Raw genomic sequence first — 26807 nt, forward strand, 5'->3', positions numbered from 1 at the left:
GTGATCTGATAACGTTATTGGCTAAATTCTTGCGGAGTTAAAAAGCGACAATCCGCCTACGTCAGAGAATATATAGTCGATTCTAGTGTATATCCCATAGGGATATGAGTAGAATGAATAATCCCTGAGTTGGGGGTGAAATGTTCTCCAAACGTCATGTGCAACAATACGCTTAAGGTGAGAGTTTATTTTAGTAATCTGATATAGAGGGGTCGAGGAGTGACGTGACGAACAATCCAAGTCCGGATTTAATGCAACATTTAGATCTCCGCACATATTAAGAACTCCTTTCTGGTGGTCTAGTATGTAATTAGAAATTTTTCTCATAAAGGAGTGTTGGTCAGAGTTAGGGGCGTAAAAAGATATGAGGGTTACAGGTCTATTATACAGTAAGCCTATTAGGACAATATACCTGCCTTCTTTATCTTTGATAGTTTGCAATTCTATAAAGGGAATACCTCTTTTAATTAGTATGCCTACTCCGTGTTTTTTGTGTTTGTTATGGGAGGCCCAGTAGCATGTGCCATATAAGCAAGTAAAGGTAGAGGGTTCTTTTCCTTTTCTAAAATGCATCTCTTGAAGAAACACCAAGTCGGCCTTATGGCTGTGGAAGTCTCTTAAGGCTAAAGATCTTTTATTAGGGATATTAAAACCTATGGCGTTAACTGAGTACAGATGTAAATCATTGGCAGTAGGGGGGCGAGTCTGGGAACTAGCCATAGTCAATATGGTAGTTGGGTAAGACGGTCGCTAGGTGTGAGCACCAAAAATAAATGTAGTCAGTGGTAATAGGTATGGGAGTGCAGGACGGGACGAGAACACCACCCAAAAACAAAGAATTCAAAAAAAAAAAAAAATTTAAGTCAAGAATTGACATGGTTTCAGAGGTGGGGTAGCATATCTCTAAGAGCGTCTCTGACTCTGATAACATATAAATGGACAGGTGGGGGAGACCCCTATTCCGTTTTGTCTAAAAATATGCATTATGAAAAATGCAGTAACTCCTAACAATAAACAACTAAACTATGTCAATATAGTATAACATTTATGAAAGTGCAACTATACACTGAGAGTATTAGTGTATTCCATGTCCAAGTTAACTAAACCCAATATATAATGTCACATTAAATGATAACAACAATATAGTTTTCATCTGTGAATACTAAGGGAGACAAGCAATACAAACCTATGATAAAAGTGAAATATTGGTACCTATTTAACACTGCATATGTATCCGGTAATGTGTTAGAACTCTGAGAGTCTGCAGCAAAGTACAATATCTATGTAAATTTAACTGGTCACTGGGACCACTCGTGTGTGGTGCGACACAAGCTGACTAAGGCTGCAACTATGTACTGAGAGTATTAGTGTATTCCTTGTCCAAGTTAACTAAACCCATCATACAATGTCACATTAAATGATAACAACATTATAGTTTTTGTCTGTGATTGCTAAGGGAGACAAGCAATACAAGCCTATAATAAAAGTAAAACATTGGTACATATTTAACACTGCATATGTATCCAGTAATGTGTTAGAACTCTGAGAGTCTTCAGCAAAGTACAATATCTATGTAAATTTAATTGGTCACTAGGACCACTAGTATGTGGTGCGACCCAAGCTGACTAAGGCTAAACAAGCAAATTGACATCAAACATTAACCACAATTCAGTCTTCAACTGTGTCTGCCAGGAGAGACTGGCGACACAGGTCTGAGATAGGAGATGAAACACTGGTACAGTTTTAACATAGCATACCATGTATTGGGGATCTGGGTGGCCACCTCTTCTTGGTTTAAGCATAACAAAGGAGCTTCTCTAGAAGGGTGTCATAGTTCATGTAGAGGCCACGATCTGTCTTTATCTTCTTGTGGTTGCCTGTAGACCACTGTGGTCTCTGAGGATGAGGAGCCGCTTCACTACGAAAAGAGGAAGCGTGTGATGTGGATGAGCTTGGTAGTGGAAATATGAGGTTGAGACCCCTAGAAAAAGAGTCCAGGTCATCCGGTTCCTTATAGACATGCGTCTTGCCATCTTTCTGAACTATAAGGCTGAAGGGAAACCCCCAGCGGTATTTCACCTTTCTTTCTTGTAGGATTTGTGTAATGAAGCGTATTTCTCTACGCTTTTCAATAGTGACAGGACAGATGTCTTGAAAACTCTGGATACTGTAGGTTTGGAATTTAATTTCACGTTGTAGTCTAACTTGTTTCCATATTGCCTCCTTGTCCAAGTAATTGGTGAATTTTATAATGATGTCTCTCGGTGGGTTGGGAGGATTTGGCATGGGTTTTAATGCTCTGTGGGCCCTTTCCATTGATGTTTCAGTGAGCTTGAGGGTTGGTATAATATATTCAAATAGTTGTAGGAGGTATGAGGGTAAGGATTCCCTTGTGGCCTCCTCTGGGACCCCACGGATCCTCAAGTTGCTTCTCCTGTTCCTATTGTCCAGATCTTCGACTTTCAATTGAAGAGAGTGAATGAGAGATTCATGGCGTGTCAACTGTTGGCAAGAGTCAGACACTATGTTGTTTAAAGTATCCTGACCCTCTTCTAAGCATTCCAATCTTGACCCCATTTCATTGATGTCTTTTCTCAAGGACATTTCTGCTTTGATAAAGATTTTCAGGTCAGCAAGGTCAGATTTAGATGGGAGCAGTGAGATAGTAGATTGGATCTGTGTCAGTTAATCTGCCGTGAGGAAGGGGTCAAGGGCTGAAAGTCAGGCAACTGAGTATCATTATTATGAACCAGTGGCTGATCTGTAACATCAGAATCTTGTTTGTGGAAAAAGGAGTTCATGGTAGTAGATGATGTGGTTGTCAGTTTTTTATCCAATTTAGCGTTTCTTTTGAATGCCATCAGAGGATCGTGAGGGCCCGATATTAGCTCCCAAAAGACCCAGGTCACAACCGGACGCCGCCCAGTCAATCCGTCTTATTATATCACGGTACTGGTGTTATAGGTTGTCTCTAAATATCCCCTCAGCCTTAGGGTCCCACACCGGTAAATCACAGTATGTCAATGATATTATCTGGCGCATCAAGTCTCACAATGTGACCTTGCGTAATGTCCGGTTTATATATTTATACTTTGCCAGTAAAACCAACCACCAATAAAGTATCCCAACAGAGGATTGTGTATGCTAGTAGGAAAGGAGCAGTACTCACTCTGGTTAATTTATGTGGGCCACGGCTCCAGTTGTGTCACATAGACCATATCAACTGCGTAGCATGACTGTCTAGAAATGTCCAGTGAAAGTTATGAGTGACTAACGGAAGTGGGATATCCTGAACCGGTAAAACAGGAAAGCTAGTCAGGCAGGTTCTTTCAGCTTCTTCACTCCTCCTATGAGGTCCGTAAGTTCTCAGAAACACGCCACGTGGCATGGAGCTATGGCGGCGATCACAGTGTTTAACAACCGGCGGAGCTTAAGTGACGTGACAGGGCTCCCTGCTACAGCAGGTGTATATCTGGTAGTGTTCGGGTGTTAGTTCTGTAATATCCCCTATACCATCCAACTAGCCCTATAACCGTTCCCCAGGGAATCACCGGCTCTCGTTTCTGTTATGGGTCTCCAAATTTTATCAGTGTAGCTGTAAATTTTTAGCAGGTGGTATTCCCGTATGATATTCTCATCAGTGTAGTTATAGAACGGCATCTCTCCCTCCTTATATCTCCAGATGTGAGCCGTTGACTTAGGATATGCCACGGAGCTATCTCACAATGCAGCCATGTTCCTGCACGGCTCCGCTCCGCCCCCTGTTCTCTTGCTATCTTTATTTGAAAAAGAAGGCATCTAAGCTAAGGAGCCAGACAATATTTGGTTCAGAACTTGGAACAGTCCTTTTTTGTTGGTGGATGTATTTATCCACCAATCAGCAAAAACAACCCAGGTTGTTTCGCAAAAAATGGGCCGGCATCTTAACTTACATTCTTGCTTTTCAAATAAAGATACCTTGAGAATGAAGAAAATTTGATAATAGGAGTATATTAGAAAGTTGCTTAAAATTGCATGCTCTATCTGAATCACAAAAGAAAAAAAAATTGGGTTCAGTGTCCCTTTAATGTGCCCATGCGCAATTCCTGGAACTGGACGCATGCGCTAAACATAGCTATTATAAATATCCAAATTGCATGGTAATAACTCTGCGTTTATTGGCTGTGCTTATTCAGGAAAGAACCTCCTCTCTTGTGGGATGGCTTAGTGAGGAATTTTGCTGTATATTTTATTTTTAATTTTTAACATCTTTACAAGCTTAATTTTAAAGAAAACTGTATGCCGTATAATAGATTTATCAGATTATGTACTTTTGTTAGATGTGTATTAGCAGCAGTGTTTTATAATTCTTTAAACAGGTTTAAAATATTATACAGTTAATTACCTAGGAGTTTTCCAGGATAGCCCAGGTTAAAGGCAGGACCCAACATAGGACAGAGTATCACATCTAAATTTAACTTTCGCCATTCATTAAGAAATTCAGCCTGGTATTCCTGTAATGACAGAAGAGATTTTAAACAGAAGTTGAAAGTATTGGAAGAAAATGAAATTGTAGATAATCAAACCAATTATAAGACACCATGGGGTCGATCCGATAAAAATCGTCGCCCGCAAAAGCCGGCGACGCCAATATTTGCGCGGGTTTGGTATCACATATACGGCGTAACCTAGAAGTTATGCCCGTATATTTCTGCCGTCGCCCGTAGTTTTTTGGGCTATAGGCAGGTATACCAAACCCGCGCAGTTTGGTATCCAATATGCAGCGTAAGGACTTACGTGGCGAAAATGGAGAAAACTTACTCCATTTTCACCTCGCCACAAAAAGCAGCCGTAAGAAGCCTTACGCTCACTATTGGAGCCCCGTAACTTCCTAAACTGGCTGCTAAAATAAACCTAACACCTAACGCATGCGCAATGTCTATCTCCCTGTCAACCGCGATCTTCTAAAATAAACCTAACACCTAACGCATGCGCAATGTCTATCTCCCTGTCAACCGCGATCTGCTAAAATAAACCTAACACCTAACGCATGCGCAATGTCTATCTACCTGTCAACCGCGATCCCCCCCCCCCCCGAAATCCCTAATAAAGTTATTAACCCCTAAACCGCCGCTCCCGGACCCCGCCGCCATCTACATAAACTAACCCCCTACCGTGAGCCCCTAAAACCGCCGCCATCTACCTTATCTATCCCCTAATTAGAACCCCTTACACCGCTGTCATCTACCTTATCTATCCCCTAATCTGACCCCTTACACCGCCGCCACCTATATAAAAATTATTAACCCCTAATCTAATCCCCCTATACCGCCGCCAGCTATATTAATATTATTAACCCCTAATGTAAGCCACTTACACCGCCGCTATCTCTATTAAAATGATTAATCCCTTATTTAATCTACCTACCCCGCCGCCAGCTATATTATCTATATTAACCCTAAGTATATTATAGTTAATATAGGTATTACATTATATATATTAACTATATTAACCCTAATTATATTAGGGTTAATATAGTTAATATAGTTACTATAGTATTTATATTAACTATATTAACTCTATCTAACCCTAACACCCCTAACTAAATTTATATTAAATTAATCTAATTCATTTATAAACTAAAATATTCCTATTTAAATCTAAATACTTACCTATAAAATAAACCCTAAGATAGCTACAATATAATTAATAATTACATTGTAGCTATGTTAGGGTTAATATTTATTTTACAGGTAAATTGTTAATTATTTTAACTAGGTATAATAGCTATTAAATAGGTATTACCTATTTAATAGCTACCTAGTTAAAATAATTACCCAATTACCTGTAAAATAAATCCTAACCTAAGTTACAAATACACCTACACTATCAATAAATTTAATAAACTACAAACATCTATCTAAAAATACAATTAAATTAACTAAACTACAAAAACAAACAAACACTAAATTACAAAAAATAAAAAAAAGATTACAAGATTTTTAAGCTAATTACACCTATTCTAAGCCCCCTAATAAAATAATAAACCCCCAAAATAAAAAAAATTCCCTGCCCTATTCTAAATTAAACAAATTTCAAAGCTCTTTACCTTACCAGCCCTTAAAAGGGCCTTTTGTGGGGCATGCCCCAAAGAATTCAGCTCTTTTGCATACAAATACAATACCCCCCCCCCCATTACAACCCACCACCCACATACCCCTATTCTAAAACCACCCAAACCCCCCTTAAAAAAGCCTAACACTACCCCCTTGAAGATCTCCCTACCTTGTCTTCACCACACCGGGCCGAACTCCTGATCCGATCCGGGCGATGTCTTCCTCCAAGCGGCAAAGAAGAATTCTTCCTCCGGCGATGTCTTCCTCCAAGCGGCAAAGAAGAATTCTTCCTCCGGCGACGTCTTCCTCCAAGCGGCAGCAAAGTCTTCATTCTTCCGGCGGCATCTTCAATCTTCTTTCTTCGCTCCGCCGCCGTGGAGCATCCATCCCGGCCGACTGCTGAACTACGAATGAGGTACCTTTAAATGACGTCATCCAAGATGGCGTCCGCCGAATTCCGATTGGCTGATAGGATTCTATCAGCCAATCATAATTAAGTTAGAAAAATCTGATTGGCTGATTGAATCAGCCAATCAGATTCAAGTTCAATCCGATTGGCTGATCCGAACAGCCAATCAGATTGAGCTCGCATTCTATTGGCTGATCAGAACAGCCAATCAGATTGAGCTGATCCGAACAGCCAATCAGATTGAGCTGATCCGAACAGCCAATCAGATTGAGCTCGCATTCTATTGGCTGATCAGAACAGCCAATAGAATGCAAGCTCAATCTGATTGGCTGATTGGATCAGCCAATCGGATTGAACTTGAATCTGATTGGCTGATTCAATCAGCCAATCAGATTTTTCTAACTTAATTCCGATTGGCTGATAGAATCCTATCAGCCAATCGGAATTCGGCGGATGCCATCTTGGATGACGTCATTTAAAGGTACCTCATTCGTAGTTCAGCAGTCGGCCGGGATGGATGCTCCGCGGCGGCGGAGCGAAGAAAGAAGATTGAAGATCCCGCCGGAAGAATGAAGACTTTTCTGCCGCTTGGAGGAAGACGTCGCCGGAGGAAGAATTCTTCTTTGCCGCTTGGAGGAAGACATCGCCGGAGGAAGAATTCTTCTTTGCCGCTTGGAGGAAGACATCGCCCGGATCGGATCAGGAGTTCGGCCCGGTGTGGTGAAGACAAGGTAGGGAGATCTTCAGGGGGGTAGTGTTAGGCTTTTTTAAGGGGGGTTTGGGTGGTTTTAGAATAGGGGTATGTGGGTGGTGGGTTGTAATGGGGGGGGGGGGTATTGTATTTGTATGCAAAAGAGCTGAATTCTTTGGGGCATGCCCCACAAAAGGCCCTTTTAAGGGCTGGTAAGGTAAAGAGCTTTGAAATTTGTTTAATTTAGAATAGGGCAGGGAATTTTTTTTATTTTGGGGGTTTATTATTTTATTAGGGGGCTTAGAATAGGTGTAATTAGCTTAAAAATCTTGTAATCTTTTTTTTATTTTTTGTAATTTAGTGTTTTTTTTTGTAGTTTAGTTAATTTAATTGTATTTTTAGATAGATGTTTGTAGTTTATTAAATTTATTGATAGTGTAGGTGTATTTGTAACTTAGGTTAGGATTTATTTTACAGGTAATTGGGTAATTATTTTAACTAGGTAGCTATTAAATAGGTAATACCTATTTAATAGCTATTATACCTAGTTAAAATAATTAACAATTTACCTGTAAAATAAATATTAACCCTAACATAGCTACAATGTAATTATTAATTATATTGTAGCTATCTTAGGGTTTATTTTATAGGTAAGCATTTAGATTTAAATAGGAATATTTTAGTTTATAAATGAATTAGATTAATTTAATATAAATTTAGTTAGGGTTAGATAGAGTTAATATAGTTAATATAAATACTATAGTAACTATATTAACTATATTAACCCTAATATAATTAGGGTTAATATAGTTAATATATATAATGTAATACCTATATTAACTATAATATACTTAGGGTTAATATAGATAATATAGCTGGCGGCGGGGTAGGTAGATTAAATTAGGGGTTAATCATTTTAATAGAGATGGCGGCGGTGTAAGGGGCTTACATTAGGGGTTAATAATTTTAATATAGATGGCGGCGGTGTTAGGGGCTCACTTTAGGGGGTTATAGATATAATATAGCTGGCGGCGGGGTACGGGAGCGGCGGTTTAGGGGTTAATAACTTTATTAGGTTGCGGCGGGGTACGGGAGCGGCGGTTTAGGGGTTAATAGCTTTTTTATTGTTAGGCTAGTGAGGGGGGATAGCGGATAGAGGGTTAGACGTGTCGGGCTATGTTAGGGAGGCGTGTTAGACTTGTCGGGCTATGTTAGGGAGGCGTGTTAGACAGTGCGGGTGTTTTAGACTTTAGTCAGGTTTTATAGGCGCCGGCAGTTTCTAACGTGCCGCAAGTCACTGGCGACGCCAGAAATTTGTACTTGCGCAGATTTCTGGACATCGCTGGTTTGTCAGACTTACGGCACGTTAGCATCTGACGGCGACTTATATGGGATAGCTCGAGTTGCGAGCTGAAACTGCGGGCGACGCCGGTTCCCTCGCTTGCACCGCAAACTGCGATCTATATCGGATCGCGCCCCATAATTACTGATGTAAATAGAAAATATTGTAAACAGCTGCAAAATCCATTATTTAAATTTTTATCACTATGCTGAAAATGAGCAATAGTAATATATTTCCATTTGGTTGGGAATAAATATGCTTTAGGTTTACAGGTTGGCTGTGTGACAGAGGCAGTTACTGACAACTTAACTAAATAAAATTAGATATACGTTTATAATTCTGATTTGTGTCATATTTTTCTTTATAGTGTGTGGCATGACAGTTTGAAATAAAGACAAAAATAAACAACAAATGCAAGATAACAAGAAAATGCAATAGCACTTAAAGGGACACTGAACCCAAATTTCTTTCTTTCATGATTCAGATAGAGCATGCAATTTTAAGCAACTTTCTAATTTACTCCTGTTATCAATTTTTCTTTGTTCTCTTGCTAAGCTTTTTTTTTTTTTTTTTTTTTTTTTGTTCAGTACTCTGGACAGCACTTTTTTTATTGGTGGATGAATTTATCCACCAATCAGCAAGAACAACCCAGGTTGTTCACCAAAAATGGGCCGGCATCTAAACTTACATTCTTGCATTTCAAATAAAGATACCAAGAGAATGAAGAACATTTGATAATAGAAGTCAATTGGAAAGTTGTTTAAAATCAAATGCTCTATCTGAACCACTAAAGAAAACATTTAGGTTTCATGTCCCCTTAACTGGGACATTTCTGGCATATGTATTGCATTTTTAAGACATGGTTACAGTATATATCAAATTTTGGATATACCTCAACATCTGTGTGATGCTTCCAGTGCTCCTTGACAGAACTAAATGACAAAAAATATGTTAACGCACACGTGTATTGACACCTCTTATACCCTTACATTTAGACATGTCTATCTGGGGAGACAGTGGCCTAGATTTGGAGTTCGGCGGTAAAAGGGCTGTTAACGCTCCGCGGGCTTTTTTCTGGCCGCACCATAAATTTAACTCTGGTATCGAGAGTTAAAACAAATGCTGCGTTAGGCTCCAAAAAAGGAGCGTAGAGCATTTTTACCGCAAAAGCAACTCTCGATACCAGAGTTGCTTACGGACGCGGCCGGCCTCAAAAACGTGCTCGTGCACGATTCTCCCATAGGAAACAATGGGACTGTTTGAGCTGAAAAAAAACCTAACACCTGCAAAAAAGCAGCGTTCAGCTCCTAACGCAGCCCCATTGTTTCCTATGGGGGAACACTTCCTACGTCTGCACCTAACACCCTAACATGTACCCCGAGTCTAAACACCCCTAATCTTACACTTATTAACCCCTAATCTGCCGCCCCCGCTATCGCTGACCCCTGCATATTTTTTTAACCCCTAATCTGCCGCTCCGTAAAACGCCGCCACCTACGTTATCCCTATGTACCCCTAATCTGCTGCCCTAACATCGCCGACCCCTATGTTATATTTATTAACCCCTAATCTGCCCCCCACAACGTCGCCGACACCTGCCTACACTTATTAACCCCTAATCTGCCGAGCGGACCTGAGCGCTACTATAATAAAGTTATTAACCCCTAATCCGCCTCACTAACCCTATCATAAATAGTATTAACCCCTAATCTGCCCTCCCTAACATCGCCGACACCTACCTTCAATTATTAACCCCTAAACTTCCGATCGGAGCTCACCGCTATTCTAATAAATGGATTAACCCCTAAAGCTAAGTCTAACCCTAACACTAACACCCCCCTAAGTTAAATATAATTTACATCTAACTAAATTAATTAACTCTTATTAAATAAATTATTCCTATTTAAAGCTAAATACTTACCTGTAAAATAAATCCTAATATAGCTACAATATAAATTATAATTATATTATAGCTATTTTAGGATTAATATTTATTTTACAGGCAACTTTGTAATTATTTTAACCAGGTACAATAGCTATTAAATAGTTAAGAACTATTTAATAGTTACCTAGTTAAAATAATAACAAATTTACCTGTAAAATAAATCCTAACCTAAGTTATAATTAAACCTAACACTACCCTATCAATAAAATAATTAAATAAACTACCTACAATTACCTACAATTAACCTAACACTACACTATCAATAAATAAATTAAACACAATTGCTACAAATAAATACAATTAAATAAACTAGCTAAAGTACAAAAAATAAAAAAGAACTAAGTTACAGAAAATAAAAAAATATTTACAAACATAAGAAAAATATTACAACAATTTTAAACTAATTACACCTACTCTAAGCCCCCTAATAAAATAACAAAGCCCCCCAAAATAAAAAATTCCCTACCCTATTCTAAATTAAAAAGGTTACAAGCTCTTTTACCTTACATGCCCTGAACAGGGCCCTTTGCGGGGCATGCCCCAAGAATTTCAGCTCTTTTGCCTGTAAAAGAATAAATACAATACCCCCCCCCCCCAACATTACAACCCACCACCCACATACCCCTAATCTAACCCAAACCCCCCTTAAATAAACCTAACACTAAGCCCCTGAAGATCTTCCTACCTTGTCTTCACCATCCAGGTATCACCGATCCGTCCTGGCTCCAAGATCTTCATCCAACTCAAGCGGGGGTTGGCGATCCATAATCCGGTCCAGAAGAGGCTCCAAAGTCTTCCTCCTATCCGGCAAGAAGAGGACATCCGGACCGGCAAACATCTTCTCCAAGCGGCATCTTCGATCTTCTTCCATCCGGTGCGGAGCGGGTCCATCTTGAAGCAGGCGACGCGGATCCATCCTCTTCTTCCGATGTCTCCCGACTAATGACGGTTCCTTTAAGGGACGTCATCCAAGATGGCGTCCCTCGAATTCCAATTGGCTGATAGGATTCTATCAGCCAATCGGAATTAAGGTAGGAATTTTCTGATTGGCTGATGGAATCAGCCAATCAGAATCAAGTTCAATCCGATTGGCCGATCCCATCAGCCAATCAGATTGAGCTCGCATTCTATTGGCTGATCGGAACAGCCAATAGAATGCGAGCTCAATCTGATTGGCTGATTGGATCAGCCAATCGGATTGAACTTGATTCTGATTGGCTGATTCCATCAGCCAATCAGAAAATTCCTACCTTAATTCCGATTGGCTGATAGAATCCTATCAGCCAATCGGAATTCGAGGGACGCCATCTTGGATGACGTCCCTTAAAGGAACCGTCATTAGTCGGGAGACATCGGAAGAAGAGGATGGATCCGCGTCGCCTGCTTCAAGATGGACCCGCTCCGCACCGGATGGAAGAAGATCGAAGATGCCGCTTGGAGAAGATGTTTGCCGGTCCGGATGTCCTCTTCTTGCCGGATAGGAGGAAGACTTTGGAGCCTCTTCTGGACCGGATTATGGATCGCCAACCCCCGCTTGGGTTGGATGAAGATCTTGGAGCCAGGACGGATCGGTGATACCTGGATGGTGAAGACAAGGTAGGAAGATCTTCAGGGGCTTAGTGTTAGGTTTATTTAAGGGGGGTTTGGGTTAGATTAGGGGTATGTGGGTGGTGGGTTGTAATGTTGGGGGGGGGGGTATTGTATTTATTCTTTTACAGGCAAAAGAGCTGAAATTCTTGGGGCATGCCCCGCAAAGGGCCCTGTTCAGGGCTGGTAAGGTAAAAGAGCTTGTAACCTTTTTAATTTAGAATAGGGTAGGGAATTTTTTATTTTGGGGGGCTTTGTTATTTTATTAGGGGGCTTAGAGTAGGTGTAATTAGTTTAAAATTGTTGTAATATTTTTCTTATGTTTGTAAATATTTTTTTATTTTCTGTAACTTAGTTCTTTTTTATTTTTTGTACTTTAGCTAGTTTATTTAATTGTATTTATTTGTAGCAATTGTGTTTAATTTATTTATTGATAGTGTAGTGTTAGGTTAATTGTAGGTAATTGTAGGTAGTTTATTTAATTATTTTATTGATAGGGTAGTGTTAGGTTTAATTATAACTTAGGTTAGGATTTATTTTACAGGTAAATTTGTTATTATTTTAACTAGGTAACTATTAAATAGTTCTTAACTATTTAATAGCTATTGTACCTGGTTAAAATAATTACAAAGTTGCCTGTAAAATAAATATTAATCCTAAAATAGCTATAATATAATTATAATTTATATTGTAGCTATATTAGGATTTATTTTACAGGTAAGTATTTAGCTTTAAATAGGAATAATTTATTTAATAAGAGTTAATTAATTTTGTTAGATGTAAATTATATTTAACTTAGGGGGGTGTTAGTGTTAGGGTTAGACTTAGCTTTAGGGGTTAATCCATTTATTAGAATAGCGGTGAGCTCCGATCGGAAGTTTAGGGGTTAATAATTGAAGGTAGGTGTCGGCGATGTTAGGGAGGGCAGATTAGGGGTTAATACTATTTATGATCGGGTTAGTGAGGCGGATTAGGGGTTAATAACTTTATTATAGTAGCGCTCAGGTCCGCTCGGCAGATTAGGGGTTAATAAGTGTAGGCAGGTGTCGGCGACGTTGAGGGGGGCAGATTAGGGGTTAATAAATATAATATAGGGGTCGGCGGTGTTAGGGGCAGCAGATTAGGGGTACATAGGGATAACGTAGGTGGCGGCGATTTGCGGTCGGAAGATTAGGGGTTAATTATTGTAAGTAGCTGGCGGCGACGTTGTGGGGGGCAGGTTAGGGGTGAATAAATATAATACAGGGGTCGGCGGGGTTAGGGGCAGCAGATTAGGGGTACATAAGTATAACGTAGGTGGCGGTCGGCAGATTAGGGGTTAAAAATTTTAATCGAGTGGCGGCGGTGTGGGGGGAGCTCGGTTTAGGGGTACATAGGTAGTTTATGGGTGTTAGTGTACTTTAGGGTACAGTAGTTAAGAGCTTTATAAACCGGCGTTAGCCAGAAAGCTCTTAACTCCTGCTATTTTCAGGCGGCTGGAATCTTGTCGTTAGAGCTCTAACGCTCACTGCAGAAACGACTCTAAATACCAGCGTTAGAAAGATCCCATTGAAAAGATAGGCTACGCAAATGGCGTAGGGGGATCTGCGGTATGGAAAAGTCGCGGCTGCAAAGTGAGCGTTAGACCCTTTAATCACTGACTCCAAATACCAGCGGGCGCCCAAAACCAGCGTTAGGAGCCTCTAACGCTGGTTTTGACGGCTACCGCCGAACTCCAAATCTAGGCCAGTATGTGCAAGGCAGGAACATAAGAAAAGGACTAAAGGTTTTTATTTGGAGGGTCAGCCACTAAAGTTGTCCAGGAGTTACATTAAAGATAACACCTCAATATCAAAGGTCCATAATACCCAAATGTTTAAACACTTGAAAGTGATGCAGTATAGCTGTAAAAAGCTATAAATATCACCTGAACATCTCTATGTAAAAAAGAAAGATATTTTACCTCAAAAGTTCCTCAGTAGCCACATCCCATTGTAAAGGATTTCTAAGCAGCATATTAGTATGTCTGTCCTGGGACAGCGGAAGGAGCGAGCTTACGTGCACTCTCATCTCATTTCCCTATTCAGTGAAAGGAAGTTTACAATTAAATCTCATGAGAGCTAAGTGAAATCTCATGAGATCACCGTAAAAGAGTTCCTGACCTCAGCACTGTTGATGCTGATTGGCTGCTAATCATTTCTTCATTTTTTTAATTATTTTTTTTCCCTGCAGCTGGGCTGCAGCTGAGTATAAATTTTTTTACACAGAACTTACTCTGCTGAGCTGAGGAAATTGTGAGGTAAAATATCTTCCTTTTTTACATAGAGATGCTCAGGTGATATTTTCCTGTCATCTTCTTAAAGTTATACTACATCAGTTTCAAGTGATTTAGCATATGAGTAGTATGTCCCTTTAAAGCAGGGGTCGCCAACCTTTCAGACCTCAGTGACCACTAAACTCACAATTTTGAATTCCGTGGCCCACTAACATGATTTTTTTAAAAATGGTACAAACCTTTGTAATGTGTGTGTATGTATATGTGTGTGTATGTATATGTGTGTGTATGTATGTGTGTGTGTGTATGTGTGTGTGTGTATATATATATATATATATATATATATATATACACATACTGTACATAACTAGTATAACTAGGGTTGCACCGATACCGATACTAGTATCGGTATCGGTACCGATACCAAGTATTTGCATGAGTACTTGTACTCGAGCAAATGCACCGATACTTAAACCCATACCACCACTTCCTACCCATATGCTACCTTGTGGCGTTTTTTCAAACTGCATGTTCCCATTTCATTTTAAACTGGAGTGGAGACTAAACTAAAAATTGTTTACTATTGTTCTGCCAATACAAATTGCTGTTATTTGTATTATTGTAGTAGAGATCACACTAGACCTCGTTCAGACAAACACCTGAAGTACTGGGCAGTTAATAAACAGATTTCCAGCTCTGGCTAAATGGCCCAAAAATATCTTTCTGCCCCATGCAGTAGTGTGGAAAGTGAAAGACTGTTCAACTTAGAGTCGAACCTCCATATAAATGTCAGATTGATGTTATATAACAGCCCAACAACCCAATTGCATCACCCCTTTAAATGTAATATTTGAATGTAATATTTTTTATTTATAAACATGTTCAGTAAACTTTTAACAAATAAAACTGTTTTATTATTTCATAATGTCTTTTGAATTACAGTCCTTTATAATTATAAAGAAGGAATCTTAAATAATTAGTCTGTATTGTGCTTGGTAAACTGTCACGTGACATTAAAAAAAAAGTATTGGTAATTGGTATCAGCGAGTATTTGAAAACAAGTATCTGTACTTGTACTCAGTCATAAAAAAAATGGTATCGGTGCAACCCTAAGTATAACCATAGCTATATTTACATTATGTATATATTTACACATTTTTAAGAATTATTTTTTGGAATTAACTAACTGAATGACAGAATTTAGAGAATACTTCCAAATGACAGATGAATGGTGAGTGCCCACTTTTGAGCTTGAAACAGAGAGGCAGAAAGTGGGAAAAAAAGAATTGTTTAAAAGGATCGCAAGACTTCTAAGTTACCTCCCCAGTTAGGAATTATTCAAAACTACTTATGATCATGGACAGACATTGGAGTCATAAATTAAGTTTATATCAGAAAGCTCTCAATATGTATGTGAGCTAACCACGACTGATGTTACTGGCAATTACTATAATACTGGTGTGATATGGCTGATCTGCTGGATGGCAATTACTGGAATTCAGGTTGAATGGCTTTGTGCGCAGGGAAAATTATTAGACTGAAAATTTTTAATATTTAATAAATAAAAAAAAGATGGAGGGGTGGAAGACAAACAGTGATGTAAGTTGTCTATCTGAAGGAATTAGGAAAACTACTACACTGAGACAGGTAAAGGGGAAGAAAATAAATGAAATATGAGAATTTTTTCTTTTAAGATTTTCTTTTTTTATATACTTTAATTCCACTATTTCAAGCCAAGACTATACCAACCTCTGCTGGCTTTAGAATGGAATCATCTTCCTCTGAGCAGCACGCAGGGCGGGAGGAGTTAAAAATACAATCTAGCTACGCAAGTTGTGCAGTACTACATAACGTACGTAGGGAGACTGTAATTTAACTCCTCCTCCGTTGGTTTTCACTAATGTCCAGCCAGGCACTGTAGGGAGTTGCGGCACGACAAGGGTGATGCCATCAGAGAAGATGAATTCCTGATTGATGGTGTCAAGGACCACCAACATCTTCTCGTGGACCACCAGTGGTCCATGGACCACTGGTTGGCGACCGCTGCTTTAAAGGACCACTTAACACAGTAGAATTGCATAATCAATAAATACATACTAAAAAGACAATGCAAAAACACTTACGTTAAGTTTTCTGAATGGCTGCGTTAGCCTCAAAAAAGTGAGCGTTGAGCAAATTTAGCTCCACATCTTACCTCAATACCAGCATTGCTTACGGTAGTGGTAAGCTGGCTAAAACGTGCTTGTGCACGATTTCCCCATAGGAAACAATGGGGCTGAGACGGCTGAAAAAAAACCTAACATCTGCAAAAAAGCAACGTTCAGCTCCTAACGTAGCCCCATTGTTTCCTATGGGAAAATTAAAGTTATGTCTGCACCTAACACCCTAACATGAACCCCGAGTCTAAACACCCCTAACCTTACATTTATTAACCTCTAATCTGCCGCCTCCGACATCGTCGCCACCTGCATTATATTATTAACCCCTAATCTTCCGCTCTGGATACCGCCGCCACCTACATTATACCTATGAACCCCTAATCTGCTGCCCATAACACCGCCGCCACCTACATTATATTTATTAACCCCTAATCTGCCACCCCCAATGTCGCCGCAACTATATTAAATTTATTAACCCCAAATCTGCCGTTGCCAACGTCGCCGCCACTATAACTAAATGTATTAACCCCTAAACCTAATTCTAACCCTAACCCTAACACCCCCTAACTTAAATCTAATTTAAATAAATATAAATAAAATTACTATAATTAAATAAATTAATCCTATTTAAAACTAAATACTTACCTATAAATTAAACCCTAATATAGCTACAATATAACTAATAGTTACATTATAGCTATTTTAGGATTTATTTTTATTTTACAGGCAACTTTGTATTTATTTTAACTAGGTACAATAGTTATTAAATAGTTATTAACTATTTAATAACTACCTAGCTTAAATAAATACAAAATTACCTGTAAAATAAATCCTAACCTAAGTTACAATTACACCTAACACTACTGTATAAAAAAATAAATTAACTAAATTAAATAAAACTAATTACAATTAAATTAAACTAAATTATGAAAAAAATAAACACTAAATTACAGAAAATAAAAAAGAAATTTAAATTTTTAAAACTAATTACACCTAATCTAATCCCCCTAATAAAATAAAAAAGCCCCCCAAAATAATAAAATTCCCTACCCTATACTAAATTACAACAAATAGCCCTTAAAAGGCATTGCCCCAAAGTAATCAGATCTTTTACCTGTAAAAAGAAAATGCAATACCCCCCAACATTACAACCCACCACCCACATACCCCTACTCTAAAACCCACCCAATCCCCCCTTAAAAAAACTAACACTAACCCCCTGAAGATCACCCTACCTTGAGCCGTCTTCACCCAGCCATCATCCAGGACATCCAGACCGGCAGAACTCTTCATCCAGGCGGCATCTTCTATCTTCTTCCAACCGGAACGGAGCAGATCCATCTTGAAGACATCCGTTGCGGAGCATCCTCTTCTGTTCCTGGCCGACGACTGAATGAAGGTTCCTTTTAGTGAAGTCATCCAAGATGGCGTCCCTTGAATTCCGATTGGCTGATAGAATTCTATCAGCCAATCGGAATTAAGGTAGGAAAAATCCTATTGGCTGATGCTATCAGCCAATCGGATTGAAGTTCAATCCGATTGACTGATCCAACAGCCAATAGAATAAGAGCTCAATCCTATAATGGGTGATAATGGGTGCAACATACATTTATATTAGCTAATATTAGCTTCAATTGTAGCCAGGTGGTCAGTAATATCAGCTGACTGTTGCACCAACTAAGGGCTAGGTTACAAGTGGCGCGCTAACTATTTTGAAGGAGTGCTTGTTTTACAAGTTGAAAGGAAATGCAAACATGTGAGCGATATCTCGATTTATGCTAGAATGACTACCGCAACCTCAGAGCTCTGGTTAACTGTTACGCGAGACAAAAAAATTTCACAAAACACGTAAAAAATACATTGAAAAGTAGTTACACACATAACACTATCTGATAAAAACTTATTTTAAAAAAATATTGCACAAAAAAAGTTATAAAGGCTCAAAGATGTGAGGTCTCAGATGTTAGAAAAGGTAGGCAAAGGTCTTTAATATAGAGATATATACATATACATGTCTAAAGATGTATATGTATGTATACATTTATGTCTATATATGTGTACATATGTGAACAAAGATTTTTCAACACCTTTCAGTGAAACAAAATAGAACCCAATACTCGAAAGAACAGTAAGGCTGGTAAGATACGTTTTAAAACTTCACCTTTATTTAGACTCTGTGAGTAAAAAGACAAAGGCACAGTACACAGACCTGACTACCGCTGACACGTTTCCTGCCCTATTGGGCACTTCATCACAGCTCTGATGAAGTGCCCCATAGGGCAGGAAACGTGTCAGCGGTAGTCAGGTCTGTGTACTGTGCCTTTGTCTTTTTACTCACGGAGTCTAAATAAAGGTGAAGTTTTAAAACGTATCTTACCAGCCTTACTGTTCTTTCGAGTATTGGGTTCTATTTTGTTTCACTGAAAGGTGTTGAAAAATCTTTGTTCACTTATTGCTTTAATCGAGTGTTTGGCAGGGGAGCCCTTCCCAACACCTGTGAGACAAGCCGGGATGCTGCTGTGAACTCAGGCAGTATCTGTAACTGCTGCAACTGACTGCACTACTAAAGAGTGGATACAACAGTTCCGTTTTCCTGGATCTCATCGAACATTGGACATCATTCTCAGAAACAAGTGAGTTTGTTTACATATTCTATATTTGCTAGAATTGTCTGGCTTATGTCCACTCATTTCCAACGATGAGTCTTGCGAATGTAAGGGGTTAACGGATCTTGCAACCAGCTGCTACAGTATAACACAGGTCTATCACAATTGTTTCTTAAATTGGACAAAGCGATACAGTGTCTCAGCCAGTACTCATTGATATATTGTGCTGTCTATTCAACATTGCTTTTTGCTTTTTGATCCTCATATTGAATCACATGTCCAAATTGTTTGTTTGCATATGTGTACATATGTATTTACAGTATATGTGTATATATGTATTTACAGACTTATATACGCAAAAATACATATCTACACATATATAGACACATATAGAAGTGCATTGGAGCCTTTTGCAGTCAAGTAGATGAAAACATGTGAAAGCAATTTTCATCCTATAACATAAAAGGCCAAGTGTGTTTGTCCGAAGCAGTCATGTGCAGTAGAGACAGCACGAGGACAAACACACCTGGCCTGAAGATCTCCCTACCTTGAGTCGTCTTCACCCAACCGGGCACTGATGGACCAAAAGAGGGCATCCGGAGTGGCAGAAGAAGTCTTCATCCTATCCGGGCAGAAGAGGACATCCGGACCGGCAGACAACTTCATCCAAGCAGCATCTTCTATCTTCATCCATCCGACGAGGAGCGGCTCCATCTTCAAGACCTCCGGCACAGAACATCCTTCTTCAACGACGACTAGACGACGAATGAAGGTTCCTTTAAGTGACGTCATCCAAGATGGCGTCCCTCGAATTCCGATTGGCTGATAGGATTCTATCAGCCAATCGGAATTAAGGTAGGAAAAATCTGATTGGCTGATTGAATCAGCCAATCAGATTCAAGTTCAATCGGATTGGCTGATTCAATCAGCCAATCAGATTGAGCTCGCATTCTATTGGCTATTCCTCGCCAAGAGTAGCGGCGAGGTCCGGTCGGCAGATTAGGGGTTAATAAGTGTAGGTAAGGTAGCGGCGACATTGGGGGGGCAGATTAGGGGTTAATAAATATACTATAGGGGTCGGCAGTGTTAGGGGCAGAAGATTAGGGGTTCATAGGGATAATGTAGGTGGCAGCGATGTGCGGTCGGAAGATTAGGGGTTAAAAATTTTTATTATAGTGGTGGCGATGTGGGGGGGCCTCAGTTTAGGGGTACATAGGTAGTGTATGGGTGTTAGTGTACTTTAGAGCACAGTAGTTAAGAGCTTTATGAACCGGCGTTAGCCCAGAAAGCTCTTAACTACTGACTTTTTTCTGCGGATGGAGTCTTGTTGGTAGAGGCTCTACCGCTCACTTCAGCCAAGACTCTAAATACCGGCATTAGGAAGATCCCATTGAAAAGATAGGATACGCAATTGGCGTAAGGGTATCTGCGGTATGGAAAAGTCGCGGCTTGGAAGTGAGCGTTAGACCCTTTCCTGGCTGACTCTAAATACCAGCGGGCGGTAAAAAGCATTAGGACCCCTTTTGACGGCTACCGCAGAACTCTAAATCTAGGTGTAATTTTGTTAAGACCCGGAGAGTGCGTCCTTTTTCCTGCTATCTATCTATCTATCTATCTATCTATCTATCTATCTATATATATATATATAAACTTTTAGATGTATAGGTATAGATAATGATATATACAGTACCTTACCAAAAAACATCATATATATATATATATATATATATATATATATACACTGTATGTATGTATGTATATATATATATATATATATATATATATATATATATACATACACATATGTAAACATGTTTTTATGAATAAATAGAACATTTTCTGCTATGTGAAGAACACTGGAATGTGAAATATTAATATTTTCATTTCGGGTCCGCGTACTTGAGAAAACACGGGTTTACGCGAAAATAGGGAGTTCATTTTTTTTCCACTTTTCTGGATCCTTTGACTTCTATGGGGGAATGCATTAACACAGTCGCTATATTCTAACTTCGGGTTAGTGCTCATGTGAAAATGTTTTACTTTCAACTTGTAATATGCGCTCTACCCGACACACGCAAAAAAGCTTACTTCTAGTGTGTTATCACGCGAGCGGGTGAGCAAAATACCGCTCCCCCTAAATAGGCTGGAGAGAACACTAGGGGGTCAATTTAACAAAGAGCGAATGGCCCCTGTTCCCCTTGTTTCCGTGCAAGCCTTCAGGCTCACTGGAAACAGTAGTTAAGAAGCTGCTCCTTAACTCATATGACGCCTCTGAGGCGGGGTACAGCAATCAGCCCGATCATGTACGATCGGGCTGATTGACAACCCCTGCCAGCGGCCAATTGGCCACGAATCTGCAGGGGGCGTCATTGCACAAGCAGTTCACTAGAACTGCTTGTGCAATGCTGAATGCCGACTGCGTATGCTGTCCACATTCAGCGATGTCTGGCGGACATGATACACTGCAGCGTATCATGTCCCCCAGGCATTGTTAAATCGGCCCCTAGGTTTGTAAAAATTCAGGATGTGGAAGGTAAATAAATAAAAACTAATGTTTTAGGATTTAACTATTTTAATTTGAAATATAAATATTATACAAATAGGAGCTGCACTTGTCGGACGCTATAGTAAGTTAACATTTCTGGCCCATATTCCTTAGCTAGCAGCATGTACTAGATAAAATAACTTCACTATGACGTGGACAATACATTTATATACTTTATTATAACTATTCATAATAAGGATGGGTTTGATGAGTATAAAATACAGAGCATGACATTGCTGCAAAGAATATTAGATTTCCTTCTTTCCTGTTTAACCACAATAGCAATAATTCCCCCAATCAAATTCAAGGTATAATGTTTGTTATTCTAATACTTAAGAAATTGCAGAAATCTCTATATGTGATAGAAAGAATATAAGTTCATAATTGTATATTTCTGAGAACATTAAAATGTCAGGGAATATCCTTCTTGCTTCTTGGTTTGACTGATATTTTTTATTCTGAAAAGCCAGAGGCATCGCCAAGGGGGCACTAGCCCCCCCAACATAATGGCTGCCCCCCCATGTGCACCCCAACTATTACCATCACTCTGCCCAGGCACTGCGGCAGCTTCAGATGACCATGCTCATGGCAGACTCCACCCGCACATTGCATGAACTGAAGTCCCACCCACAAATCACCTGTGGGCCTCCTGGAAGTGCACACCAAGAAGAAAATTCTGGGGACACCACTGTGAAAAGCTTTTCATGAGTCACTCCACCCGCACATTGCATGAACTGAAGTCCCACCCACAAATCACCTGTGGGCCTCCTGGAAGTGCACACCAAGAAGAAAATTCTGGGGACACCACTGTGAAAAGCTTTTTATGAGTCACAACAAAAAAGCCAACAGTCAGATCCTCATTCTGATTATGTTAATCTTACTTATGTGTTTTTGTCTATGCAGCTCCAAGGACTATAATAAAGTAAAACTAACAACTTACTGTGACAAGGGGTGGGAACAAATATTTAAATATTCTGCAATTTTCAAGCAACGTTCCAGCATTAGTTCCACACATGAGTTTTATTGGATCTTGAGCTTTTATGACTATTTAGAAAGAGATTAGACAATAGCTAAAAGGAAGACTATAAATGTATAAATTCCAGATGCCAGTAAGCTTGACTAAGCACAAAAATGTCTGACTTAGCACTTGCAACAGAAGTGCCACGAAATGCATGAGATGTCTACTTTACTCATGAAAGTAAGAACTGAAAGATAATACCCTTGTGTGTTGCCTTTAGTTTTTTTCTTAATTAATAAGACTTTATTTTACTGACAAAATTCTTCTGAAAATTTGTATTCACTTCTGGAAGAATTATTTTATTATAATTAAATTTTCTCTGTATTATTCAAGGCTGGCTGGACCATGGGACCAAGCAGGTCCAATGGTCTCAGGCAGCACTTGACAAGGGACAGCACTTCAGTGACTGAGTCAAGTCACTTTCAGACCCAGACCACTCCTGTCCTTTGTGTTCATGGGGGAAGTTGCAGACTCCCAGCAGCATAACCTTATCATGCAAAAAGACATAGAACAGGTCAGGGGCGACATTCAAGGTCGGACAAGTGCATCTCTTCGATAACTTCCTTCTCACTTGTTGCGCAATTGTGCATAAGCATTAGTTGCATGCAGGTAGGCAGGCTTAGTAAGGTCAGCGGCCAGGCTAGTAGGTTGATATGCTAATCAGTAATGTTACTCCTAGGGGGTGTCATTGCATTCTTATACCAAGGAAGCACAATATCTTGAGCCAGCCTTGGTAGTGTTACCTCGCCCTCTAACCCAAAATCTATATTTATTTTCTACTTGTAGATCGTACTACACATTTTGCTCGTTTTACTAAATGGTCTATCCATCCTCTTCATCTTAAACAAACTCAACAGCCTCTCCAACTTAACTAATTCCTGTTATTAACAGACATTAATAACAGCCCCTGTGAGTCCAACCCTTTTATTATCTATATTATTTTATGTTGTATATTAAAGGGACACTGAAGCCAATTTTTTTCTTTCATGATTCAGCTAGAGCATGAAATTTTAAGCAACCTTTTAATATACTCCTATTATTAATTTTTCTTAGTTCTCTAAGGAATGTAAATCTTAGCAGCCAGCCCATTTTAGGTTCAGCACCATGGATATCACTTGCTTATTAGAGGCTTACATTTATGCACCAATAAGCAAGCATAACCCAGGTTCTCAACCAAAATTGGGCCGGCTCCTATGCATCACATTCCTGCTTTTTAAATAATGATAGCAAGAGAACGAAGAAAAAATTATAATAGGAGTAAATTAGAAAGTTGCTTAAAATTACATGCTCTATCTGCAAATTTGAGTTTAGTGTCCCTTTAACTAAAGAACAGAGAAATGAGTGACCTTAAGTGAAAAATCTGCATAATGTGCCCAGGAAGGAACTGCTGAAGTTAGAGAGGCTGGTAAAACTGGAATGGATGGAGAGACCATTTAGTGAAATTTGTCTGATAGAATGTTATGTATTCGAGGTCCTAGCAAATCATTTCTATTGAGGTTTAGGCAGTGTGCTCACCTTACACCACGTAAGGAATCCATAAAATAGGAAACTCTTGGCATCTACAAGACAATGTTCATTGGGTCAATATTAAATTCACAAAAAGTGCACGTTTCATCAAACAGCAACATAATCTTGTAAAAACATTCCTGAAAAACATCCCTACATCTCTTATCTATGACAAAACTTTATGGTGTAAAAATAGGTTTAAAGGGAATTAAAAATAGTTACAAAAACTAAACATGACATATACAAAATAGTTTTAAAACTTATATAAAATTATTTTGTACATTATTAAATATTAATATTGACATTCTCAGCTTCTCGTTGATTTAAATGATCTCCCCTATGTGTAAAAGGGATACTAAGCCTATTTTTTTCTTTCTTTTATGATTCGGATAGAGCATGCAATTTTAAGCAACTTTCTAATTTACTCCTATTATCAATTTTTCTTTGTTCTCTTGGTATTTTTATTTGAAAAAGCAGGAATGAAAGCGTAGGAGCCGGCCCATTTTTGGTTCAGCCCCCTGGATAATGCTGGCTGATTGATGGATACATTTAGCCACCAATCAGCTAGCAGTATCAAGGTGCTGAACCTAAAATGGGCCTGCTCCTAAGCTTTCATTATTACTTTTCAAATAAAGATACCAAGATAACGAAGAAAATTTGATAATAGGAGTAAACTAGAAAGTTACTTAAAATTGCTTGCTCTATCCAAATCATGAAAAAAAAAATGGGTTTAGTGTCCCTTTAAAAATGGATACAAACAATATTCACTCAGCAAGAGCTGTATCCATTGACTAATAATTGGTTGTTTTTTAAAGGGGCAATAAATGCCTTGAGATTTAAATATAAATGATTTAGTTATGTGTAATGAAACAACTGTGTAAAATACTTTCATAATGTATTATTGCCTCCCATTCATGTAATTTAGCTCTGAAATGTCAGAATTTTCTAATTTTCACAAATGAAAATGCACACGGCTGACTTCTCAATGCTAACTCTGCTACATATCTTTTCCTAATTTGCTTTAACAGATAAGAACTATAACACAATGCATTGTATATTAAAAATATAACTGGGGATAACCATGTTGTCTGCATACTTAAAGGTCCAATCTACTCCAGAATTTGTGTTGCTTAAAAAGATAGATAATCCATTACCCTTTCCTCAGTTTTGCATAATCAACACAGTTATATTAATACACTTTAAACCTCTGTGATTACCTTGTATTAAAGTCTCTGCAGACTGCCCCCTTATTTCAGTTCTTTTGACAGACTTGCATTTTAGCCAATCAGTGCTGACTCATAAATATCTCCACAAGAGTGAACACAATGTTATCTTTTTGACACACATAAACTAGCACTGTCTAACTGTGAAACACTGTGAAAATGCTCAGAGATAAGAGGTGGCATTCAAGAGTTAAAAATTAGTAAGAGTTAAAAACTAGGTTTAGCTTTCAACAAATAATACCAAGAGTACAAAGCACATTTGATGATAAAAGTAAATTGGAAAGTTGTTTAAAATTGCGTGCCCTATCGGAAACATTAAAGATTAATTTTGACTAGACTGTCCCTTTAAGCCAGGATTGGCTAGGCGGCATATGGTTATTAAAAAACAATTATAGCAAACAAGATGTTAATTTGTTTAGAGTTGACTGACAAGTTATTCTATAGCAAGACAACTGAGATAGTAAAGGGTCACTAAAGTCAAAACTAAACTTTCACAATTGAGATAGAGCAACATTTTTTAAATACCTCTCCAATTTACTTCTATAATCTAAATGTACACATATAAACACATAAATACATACAGTATATAGACATATGTATAAGTGCATTGGTGAGTGGGAGCTGTAGAAGGGAGGCGGGTGGGTGGCCCATCGTTGGTTCCTCATCTGGATCCGGTTACTAACTAGTGTGCGCGATGCCACGGGAGTGCGGCCGGGTGGCGTGTGTGTGCCACATTTACAAATGTATATAACGAATGTATGGGAAGCAGGGAGAGGGAGGCAGGGCTGGCCTTTGGGCCGCCTAGTCTCCACGCCTGGGGGGGCCCCGCCGCACCAGTTGCAATTAAAAAAAAAAATATATATATATTTTTATTCACGTTTTTTTTTTTTTTTAAATTTGGCGCCTTTTTTTTCTGCTGGGAAAACAGCGTAGCGGCCGAGTGGAGGCACAGGTGACTGACAGGCAGGCAATTATTGGTGGGTGGCGATCTGAATGATTGGAGGATATACATTATTTTCCAATCATTCAGCTAAAAGAGGTGGCTGGTGAGTGACTGACTGGTGCTGAGAGGGGAGGAGGTGGGAGCAGTGAGGTCAGACCAGTCAGTTTGAGTCATTCAATTTCAAGGGCTCCATGTACTAAGCCGTCAATTCATCCGTCATTGTAGACGCGGATAAACTCGCCGTTACTCGCCGCGGGCGAAATGGTGTCCGCTGTCGCTATGTACTAATATTCCCCCAATAAATAGACAAGTCTAGCCCGCCGCGAGCAGTTGCGGATTGTTGATAAATTTGACGCCTCGCTCGCCGCGACTAAGCTGATGGTACTTAACTTTCAGTTGAATTGTCTGGCCAATTATTAACACGTGACATGCAAGGTGTCACGAACATCATAGTAGTCGCGGGAATAGAATTTTGCTCCTATAA

General features: G+C 39.1%; 1 protein-coding gene across 2 annotated transcripts in view; it reads right to left on the reverse strand.

Annotated features, from left to right (window-relative positions):
- Positions 1-26807, reverse strand: part of LOC128641012 (vitamin D3 hydroxylase-associated protein) — a 235445-nt gene that overhangs the window by 71428 nt on the left and 137210 nt on the right. Inside the window, exons 11-13 of one of the 2 annotated variants that reach the window (XM_053693529.1) lie at positions 24167-24210; positions 9430-9469; positions 4385-4493 (exon numbers count right to left, since the gene is read on the reverse strand). In XM_053693529.1, coding sequence (XP_053549504.1) covers positions 4385-4493; positions 9430-9469; positions 24167-24210 — 193 coding nt within the window. The remainder of the gene's footprint in view (positions 1-4384; positions 4494-9429; positions 9470-24166; positions 24211-26807) is intronic. The other variant, XM_053693530.1, reaches the window with a different exon arrangement.

Source organism: Bombina bombina, chromosome 10, assembly GCF_027579735.1.
Source record: "Bombina bombina isolate aBomBom1 chromosome 10, aBomBom1.pri, whole genome shotgun sequence".
In the NCBI taxonomy this organism is placed as follows: domain Eukaryota; kingdom Metazoa; phylum Chordata; class Amphibia; order Anura; family Bombinatoridae; genus Bombina; species Bombina bombina.